Source organism: Octopus sinensis, linkage group LG3 (assembly GCF_006345805.1).
Source record: "Octopus sinensis linkage group LG3, ASM634580v1, whole genome shotgun sequence".
NCBI lineage: Eukaryota > Metazoa > Mollusca > Cephalopoda > Octopoda > Octopodidae > Octopus > Octopus sinensis.
In genome coordinates this window covers 51,341,079-51,351,328 of record NC_042999.1, presented here as the reverse complement: position 1 = coordinate 51,351,328, position 10,250 = coordinate 51,341,079, and the positions used below count along the sequence as shown (strand labels likewise).

The window sequence follows — 10,250 nt, the reverse complement described above, 5'->3', positions numbered from 1 at the left end:
GAAATTAGGAATTATTTATTTTGTTTCACAAAATTCTCTCATTCACAACAAAAATACATTTTTACTACAATTTTGAGACTAGTTATTGTAGGGTAACAAGAAAAATATACAGAACTTGGAAAATATGGAGCAGTGTTAGTTTTAATGAAGTAAAAGTCTGATGTAAATGTAAAGAATAGCTAACAATGTCTACTTGAGACAACATTCCACTGCATATAAAAATATACATTCTTACTTAAAAGACTTGAAATATACAGTTTGATAAATCTATAAAAATATAAACAGCACTGAATATGAAGTTTTGATGGTGAGCACAATGTAAAAAGAACTTGAAGTCTAATTTGTTCAAAAGAAAATAGTTTTTTTTTTATCAAGACGATATTTACAAATTCTTTGTTAGCAGCTAACGAGACGAGATAATGGGAATATCTGAAGTTTTAGGATATTCAGATGGGAAACAGCTGTAATACTGTCAACTCTGTTGAAATGTTCAAGGAAAATTATTCATTTTTAGATGAGGAAGCATTTCCTGACCAAAACCAAAATTCGAATTATGTTGACAGTTTTTAATCATCAACAAAAGAACTATCGGAATCCCTTGAGAAGGATTGCTGGTTAGGCAAAAAGGGAGTCAAGTGAGACAAAACTTAGCTGCTATGAAGTGATGGGGACCCCAACACTTCCTCACTTTTTGTCTAAGAGTCACATCAGCAGAGAATGATGTTAGGTTCACCAAATTGCCATGGCAACTGAGCTCCTCCAACTCCAGAAACTTGCTAACAATTTCTTTGAATTTTACATTTTATGATTAAATGGGTTCCAACCATGACCATCCTATTTTTTTTTTCCAAAGTATACTTGGACTACATTTATCAAATGTGTCCTTTTCTAGATAGGACATGATTTGAGAGTAATTTTGCTGCTGTTTGCGGCAGGTCAAGCAACCAGGTAGAGTCTTTAGTGATAGCCGACATGGTTGTGAGAAGGAGAGAAAAGATTTATGAGGTTCACCAAATTGCCATGGCAACTGAGCTCCTCCAACTCCAGAAACTTGCTAACAATTTCTTTGAATTTTACATTTTATGATTAAATTGATTCCAACCATGACCATCCTATTTTTTTTTTCCAAAGTATACTTGGACTACATTTATCAAATGTGTCCTTTTCAAGATAGGACATGGTTTGAGAGTAATTTTGCTGCTGTTTTCAAGCAGGTCAAGCAACCAGGTAGAGTCTTTAGTGATAGCCGACATGGTTGTGAGAAGGAGAGAAAAAATTTATGGAAGGTTTAAACCATCAAGTATTACAGAAATTGAGTGTTGAGGGAATTAAGTAATCTTGCTCAGATATACAATAAAACTTGCAAGTCACATCTGAGCCAGTGACCTTTCTTCACTATTCTGGCACACAGAGAAATGAACTGACAGTTTATCTGTTAAATAACTGTCCATGTTTTAAATATTCACATTTAAATTACTTGGTCTTCTTTGAGCCACTCTAACCATCCCCAAACAAAGAAAATTAATTTTCTAATTATGCTCAACACGAAAATTAATTCTAGATAACTAAAAGTTGGTCTTGCAACTAATTAAAGTTTTGTTCCATAAAATGAATGAATGAAATATTTCAAATAAAGAAAGATGTTAAAAAATGCTTTTTCTATATTTGATGGATTTGGTAAATGTTGGACTTCAACAGCCTCCGTGTGCGACAGTGTGACATTGAAGAAGTTTACTGCTATAAATCGCTGGAGAGGTAGATTTCCAGTAAACTTGGCTTGGTCTGTGTTGGCCGTACGTAAACAGGAGGCTGAAATAAACATGAGAAAATTTATGTGAAGTTAAGACCAACATCACTGTTTGCTGGGTTCCAGGCAAAATAATAACGGATCAAATTTCACCCTAAAATAGGTAAAATGTTCTGCAAATAAGTTTTTCAATTCAGGATCAAGAAATCAGTTTGCTGGTGCCATGAGGGAGCTTTTTCTTGCTATAATGTTTCTAAGTTGATTATGCAATGGACACCTTCAAGATTGTAGAATGAGATTTGAGAGAGAGTTTGGCTACGATTTCTAACACAGAGGCTTTGTTGTAGGTGTTTTATAGACAGCAAGATAAAACAGTGTTGTTCCTTCATTACAGCTACAACATTGGTTTAGAATTATCATATGGTTGGTAGTCTTTTGTAGATTGATAGCAAATACATATCTACTGTAAACCCAATTCTCAGTGGATACTTCCAATATATCCACAATAAACTCAAAAGATGATTTAATATATCTTTTACTTGTTTCAGTGTTAAATTGTGGCCTTGCTGGGGTAGTGCCTTGAAGAATTTTTAGTCAAATGAATCAACCCCCAGGACTTATTCTATTCAGTCTCTTTTGCCGAATCACTAAGTTACAGGGACATAAATAAACAAACACTGGTTATCAAGTAGTGGTGGGAAACAGACACACACAAACGGGCTTCTTTCAGTGTCTGTTGGTCAAATCCATTCACAAGGCTTTGATCAGGTTTGGGTAGAGTAGAAGAACTTGCTCAAGGTGCCACAAAGTGAGACTAAAGCAGCAACCATGTGGTTAGGAAGCAATCTTTGTGCCACCAGTCAAGAGTGACATGTATAGTGTCATCCCAGGCTCAACCTCTGCTGCCACAGACATGTCACGGTTTCATGTCTTAACCAGCACCTGGGACTAAATATTTTACCCAAATCTTAGATGGATCTTTAAGGTGTGAAAGGAACAAACACTTCCCTGCTATTGACATCCTGCCTAGATGTTTGCCAGAATATAATCAGAATCTCATTAGAACAAGAATGCTGCCCCCCCCCCAACCCAGCAGACGTCATCATCATCGTTTAGCGTCCGCTTTCCATGCTAGCATGGGTTGGACGGTTCAACTGGGGTCTGGGAAGCCAGAAGGCTGCACCAGGCCCAGTCTGATCTGGCAATGTTTCTACGGCTGGATGCCCTTCCTAATGCCAACCACTCCATGAGTGTAGTGGGTGCTTTTTACGTGCCAGACGCGGCTGGCAAACGGCCACGATCAGATGGTGCTTTTGGCGTGCCACTGGCACGGGGGCCAGACGAGGCTGGCAACAGCCACGATCGGATGGTGCTTTTGACGTGCCACCGGCATGAAGCCAGTCGGGGCGGCGCTGGCAACGGTCACGTTCGGATGGTTCTCTTACGTACCACCGGCACTGGTATCACAGCTGCAATTTTCATTGATGTTGATCGATTTCGATTTTCACTTGTCTCAACAGGTCTTCCCAAGTAGAGTTTTGTGTCCCAAGAAGGAAAAGTATGCATAAGTGGACTGGCTACATCGCTACATCCCATGTAGAGGCCACGGGTTATGGTCTCACTTGTCCTGCCGGGTCTTCTCACGCACAGCATACTTCCAAAGGTCTCGGTCTCTAGTTATTTCCTCGGTGAGACCTAAAGTTCGAAGGTCTCAACATGAATAGGCATTAGCTGAAGCCTATCATATTCAACAGGTCACCAAATTCAGAGAATCTACACTGATCCATGAATGTGACTCCTCCTCACACACCAGCACACAGCCCCTTTAATGTACAGACATTGATCATAAAGTTTAGAAATGATTGAAATAACTTTGAGAAAGAACTTACTGCTGGTCCTAGTCGTAATATTGTGGATGGTTTATGACTGTTATGCTGTTCTGTGTTGGTAGATTCAGATTCTGGTAACAAAGATTCCTCTAGCAACATGGAACGAAATACTGTATCAGCTTTACAAACATTTTCTTCACGAGCTGCAAAACAGTAAACATGAAATAACAGAATTAATGTCAGTGTTATTTGACGACAAAGGAAGCTATCTTAGAGACATACAGACTTTTGCTACACTTTGAGGAGGAGCAACTGAAATGCGCCCCTCCCTCCCTCCCCCATACACTTTAAGGCGTAACAGGAGGAAATTTCATGTCCTCTTTTACTTGTCTCAAAGGGGCAACACACTCCCTCCATGGTTTATGCCATGAAAACACCGGTTCCTGTCTGATCACCAAAGTTAAGCAACACCAAACCTGGTTAATACTCAGATGGGTGACCGCTTGGGAAATCTAGGTGTTGTAAACCTGTTTCGTCCAACCCATGGACAGTAGACGTTAAATGATGATGGCTGTGAAGTAGAGAAGTTGCACATAGTTTCAAAACTGTTTGTTATTCTAATGTGTTTCTGAACTTGGTCCAATAACAAGAAATTCACTTTCAAACAAGCTCTATGCTTCATGACAACACACACACACATTTCTTCTTCCTAGCTTTAGTATATATCACTTCATCCTCCATTCTACTTTGTGGATTTACACTTGCACTATTGTATTGCTCTTAATTTAATGTGCTTCTGTAGCCCCTCTTCACTTTATATTTTTGCCTTTCCCTCACATGCAACCTCTAAAGATTTTGCAGCAAGCATTGTGCTCCTGAGAGTTTTAACTGAACAGATGTTAGACACAGACCTCTAACTGACTGAGCAGCCAATGTTTCTCTCATCTTGTTATGAAAGTTTTTAATACCAATATTTTTCCCTGTCTCATAATAGTTACTTAATAGCTTGCTTATGACACTCCCATCCATTACCCCTCCCCTCATCACCACGATCAGAAATCTTTCTTCTGTCTTCCTCAAATACTTCTTGCTTATATTAATTCCACTGACAATCATCAAACAAAAATGCATAGCAAACACCCATGACATTGGAAATGTAAATGAATTATGAATGTGTATTATTTTTTTTTAGTTATGTATTGGGTGGAGGGGTGGAATAGCAAGTCATTATGTTCTCACAAGGAAAAGGCACAGAACATCTTTTCTTCATTATTATCATCCAAAACCTTTCCTGGCAAAGAAAGCACAACACAGAGACGAACAATAACATGGAGAAGGAAGGTAAGTTACGGGGACATAAACACACCAGCACCGGCCGTCAAGCGATATTGGGGGGGGGGGCAAAGACAGACACACAAACATATACACATACATACACATATATACGACGGGCTTCTTTCAGTTTCCGTCTACCAAATCCATTCACAAGGCTTTGGTCAACCCGAGGCTATAGTAGAAGACACTTGCCCACACAGTGGGACTGAACCCAGAACCATGTGGTTGGTAAGCAAGCTACTTTTATTCATTTCATTTGCCATAGACGCAGTACAGAGATGGGTAGCTTTGCAGGCTGGACAAGACATTGATGAGGCGAATGATGATAATAATACAAAATGATAAGGATGGGAGAAGACAGAAAGCGCCCACCGACCCTCTGCTTCTCTTAAAACATTGTTCTTTAAAAACACATATGCAGAGGTATTGACCCTCTTACAATTTAAAATACAATATATTTAGACTCAAAAGTCCACACAAATACAAAACATAATTTATACACAAATTACAAGTGATAAACCACTACAATCTGTCCCCGAGTAATTTTCTTGTGACTTGCAGGCATTCCTGCAACTGCAATCCGGGGCTCCAAACAAGAATTCTATAATTCTCGTTTTCACACGAGCACAATTATAAGATTGCATACTTTCTTTCCAGCACCAGAGCAGCCACCTGCGAAGGTCACTCTGGGCTGTCAATACAAGTCGGGTCCCTCAGGATCTGACTACCCATATCATTCTCCACAAAACTGTCAATAGCCCCTCCCCTGAGATAGAAGGCATCATATGCAATGACTGGTGTGGCAGCATTATAAACAATGGCTACAAAAGTAAAGGTGATGTCTTTGAAATAGTTAGCAGCATCAAATTGCTGGACCAGGTGATGAAAGTTTAGAGGTAGGAGCTTTCTGAACTTTGCCCAGGCTATTCTTATTCTAGAGGCAACGCTCTCTGAGCTCCCAACCCCCATTACAGATTTGGTCCCCTAGGTAGCAGAAGCTATCAACTACTTCTAGTTTTCCCCCCTAGTATGTGATGGAATCTGTTTTCTGAGCACCTGTGGTGTTTATTGCCCCTTTGCACCTGCTGCACACGAAAGCTATCTTCTCGGTTAATCTCCCTTTGATGTTGCTGCACCTCTTATGTGTCCATAGCTTACACTGGGTACATCTTATGGAGTTTCTACCTAGACCTTTTCTACAGATCAAGCAGGGCCATCTACCTGAAGGGGTATGTGATGTGTTCACTTCCTACTTACTAGAACTTTGGTCTTTGCAACATTGACTCCTAAGGCCCTTCGATTCTAAACCTTGCTTCCACACCTGAATTTTCTTCTCTAATTCTGGTAATGATTCTGTTATGAGGGCCAGGTCATCAGCATAGAGGAGCTCCCAGGGGCAAACTGTCTTGAATTCCTCTGTTACTGCCTGGAGGACTATGATGAATATGAAGGGGCTGATCCTTGGTTGACCTCTATTTCTACCCAGAATTCAGGACCTGTACAGTACTTATTAACCATTCATCAATCCTCAGTTTACGCATCACCCACCAGATAAGGGACTGGGGGACCATGTCAAAGGCGTTCTCCAAGTCAACAAAAGCCAAGTATAGGGTTAATGTTTGGCTAGGTATTCCTCTGGCAGTTGCCTTACCAGGAATATTGCATCAGTGGTGCTTCTACCTGGCACAAAAGCAAACTGCATCTCATCTAAGCAGACTCTCTCCCTAATTAGTCGGGCTATGACCCTCTCCATAACCATCATCACCTGATCCAGTAGTTTGATACCTCAGTAGTTATTTCTATCTAAAGCATCACCTTTACCTTTGTCGCAGTTGACTAGGGTGTTGCTATGCCAGTCATTGGGTATGACTCCCTCATGAACTACTTGGTTTACAATATGGGCGACTTGACCATATCCCACACCACCAGCATCTCAGCAGTGATTTCTGATGGACCAGGGGCTTTTCCTGACTTTATACCCTTAATTGCTTTATCTACCAGGCTGCTGTCTATTTGGATAGCTGATCCCTCTACTGGGTCAACATTTGGCAGGCTCTCCTCCTCCCTTTCATTCTCCATGTCCAGCAGTCTTTCATAATGGCTTCTCCAAGCCTCTTTCTTTTCTGAATCATTAAAAGCAAGTGCACCATCATCCATGTGGACACATTTCTCTCCTGTGACATCACAATTTTCTCTCATACACTGTCTTGCAATCCGAAATACTTCAGTTCTATGGTCCTCACGTCACTGGACATTGGCAAACTTCTTTTCTGATTCTCCCTTGGCTATGTATACCTGTCATCCAGCCTCCCTCCTGGCTATCTGGTACAGATAGTTGATTATGTTGACACCCCCACCAGTGCTCAACTGGTACTTATTTTAATGACCCCAAAAGGATAGCAGTTAAAGTCAGCCCAGGCACGATTTGAACTCAGGGTATGAGTCATAAGAAATATTGCTTACAATTCTGCCAGTTTGCTACCTTAAGGATATAACCTGACATTGTATCCTGTATTTATTTGTCCCAAAATACAGCTTGGAATGGTTCACTTCAGACAAAAGATTGCCAGAGAACCATTTCCTAGAACAAAATGTGACTTCCAATCGCAATAAATGTTTGTAAGGATTCCCCCAGTTTCTAAATGGACTGGAATCAATTTTAGTCATAGATTCTTATCTTTGCTGCTGGTGAGTTATTGTACAAAACAACCTACTGGAAAATTCCCTTTGCTCTATGCCAAGAGACACAGACCAATATTGGTCAGCATGTCTTTCTCTGCAATTTGTTCCAGTTACCTTCTGTAAAGGAATTTCGTTATGAAAGACGGTGTCTTTTCACCTGAACATCAACCATAATTATCAGTTACCTCTCATTAGGCATTGATGATATCTAACCTCTCTCTTATCATCATCATCATCATTTAACACTTGTTGTCCATGCTGGTATAGGATTAAGGTGGCGAGCTGGCAGAATCGTTAGCATGCCAGGCAAAATGTGTAGCCGTATTTCGTCTGCTGCTACGTTCTGAGTTCAAATTCCGCCGAGGTTGACTTTGCCCTTCATCCTTTCGGGGTCGATAAATTAAGTACCAGTTACGCACTGGGTCGATATAATCGACTTAATCTGTTTGTTTGTCCTTGTTTGTCCTCTCTGTGTTTAGCCCCTTGTAGGCAGTAAAGAAATAGGTATAGGTCGGACAGTTTAACCAGGGATGGTAAGCTGAAAGACTGCACCAGACTCCAGTTTGATTTGGCATGGTTTTCTATAGCTGGATGTCCTTCCTAATGCCAAAGTCTCCAATATTCCTGCACACTTGTTCCCCATCGCTACACATATCTCCATTAGTTTTTACAACAAATACAATGGTTTTCAAAACTAACAATTATAAGAATATTGGTGAGAGTAAAGTTTAGCTTTCATCTGCCTCAGAGACAACATGAACAGTTTTCAATCATAGGGTCACCATTAATAGCAGTCACTGTGGTAGGGAGACGGTGACAACAATAAGGACAAGATACACTGGAGCTGACGGACAACAACAGTTGCAAAAAAAATTCCACTCCAACAAATTTCCCTCAAATTAGTCTTTTTTTTTTAAAAATAAAAGTTATATATTTTTAGATATAGGCGTAGGAGTGGCTGTGTGGTAAGTAGCTTGCTTACCAGCCACATGGTTCCGGGTTCAGTCCCACTGCATGGCATCTTGGGCAAGTGTCTTCTGCTATAGTCCCGGACCGACCAATGACTTGTGAGTGGATTTGGTAGACGGAAACTGAAAGAAGCCTGTCGCATATATGTATATATATATATGTATGTGTGTATATGTTTGTGTGTCTGTGTTTGTCCCCCTAGCATTGCTTGACAAACGATGCGGGTGTGTTAACGTCCCCGTCACTTAGCGGTTCGGCAAAAGAGACCGATAGAATAAGTACTGGGCTTACAAGGAATAAGTCCCGGGGTCGATTTGCTCGACAAAAGGTGGTTCCCCAGCATGGCCGCAGTCAAATGACTGAAACAAGTAAAAGAGAAAGAGATACTATGTCTGAATAAAAGACAGGATGGTCACAGATAGAATGTCAATTTCCCTGATTATAGATCAACTCGACCAGAGTTGCCTTAGGCTAAAAACAACAACTAATCCCATCTACTGCAGTCAGGCCAGTTCTGTCCATTAGCAGAATCAGTGGATCTCTTTAGTGGCATCTCTCCTTATAAAGGTTCCTCCCATCATCACCAACAAGAGAAACAATCACCCTGGGGCTGTCTACCAAACTCTCTCCTACTTCCATGGTGTATTTGTTGTTACATCTCCCAACAGACATAACCTCACCCATCATACCAACCCTCACCCCTTCTCAAATCTCTACACACCCTAAACAATATCCAGGTCCATGAACAGAAAACCTGCAAATTCCATCGCAAATATATAATTACTTTCTTAACAAGTTAGCTTCGTTTAACCTTTACACTTCAGTGGAATAACAACTGCTTTTCAAATTTTAGAACCAAGACCAGTAATTTTAGAGAGAGGAGGTATTAGCTGATTATATTGACCCCCGCTACCCCCCCCCCCCACACACACACCCACCCCAGTGTTGAAACTGGTACTTATTTTAATGATCCTTCAAATTCCATCACAAATATATAATTACTTTTTAACATAGCAGTATGGCCTCACTTGGTATGTGTGTGTGTGTGTGTGAGAGAGATCAGGGGTGCGTGGGGGTGTCGGTGAAATTAAACCTCAAAGACATAATTGGTATTTTATCAAATTTGCTCAGAAGGCTATGTTTTATCTTATTGAGATTTGAACTCGAAATATGAGGGACACAACTGTATAGCTTAATACCACCTCCCTAACCCTGTCTGTCACTACTCTCCACACCACCACCACCCCTGACCTCTTAAAGACTTCTTTTTCAGAACCAGAAAATACTTCAACCAAACTGTAATGCTTCTTGGTCTCAAGCATTTGTCTTATGAAGAAAGGCCGAAGACGCTTGACCTTTATTCTCTAGAAAAACGACGACGCCGTGGTGATCTCATTCTTGCTCACAACATCATAAGTGGAAAGTGTAACCTCTCGAAAGAGCTGTTCTTCACTCCTGCTCCAGAGCGTCGGCTGCGGGGTCACTCTGTAAAGCTCTATCTGCGACAATTTCATCTCAATCGAAGGAGAGGGGCTTTCTCCGTCCGGGTTGCAGATCCATGGAATAAGCTGCCGGACGAGATAGTGAAGACGCCGACGACCGCTCAGTTCAAAGTCTCCCTTGACCACAAATGGCCTGAACTCTTTGCATGAACACCACCCTGTACATAGCTCCATGTCCCCCTACAT

The 10,250-nt window shown here is 40.9% G+C and overlaps 1 protein-coding gene across 2 annotated transcripts in view; it reads right to left on the bottom strand.

Moving 5' to 3' along the window:
* LOC115209773 overlaps window positions 1-10,250 on the bottom strand; it is a 60,355-nt gene continuing 50,105 nt past the window's right edge. For both annotated transcript variants that reach the window (XM_029778287.2, XM_036500979.1), the window contains 2 exons: window positions 3,637-3,779; window positions 1-1,809 (listed from right to left, as the gene is read on the bottom strand). In XM_029778287.2, the coding sequence (XP_029634147.1) occupies window positions 1,738-1,809; window positions 3,637-3,779 (215 nt within the window). In that variant the 3' untranslated portion in view covers window positions 1-1,737. The remainder of the gene's footprint in view (window positions 1,810-3,636; window positions 3,780-10,250) is intronic.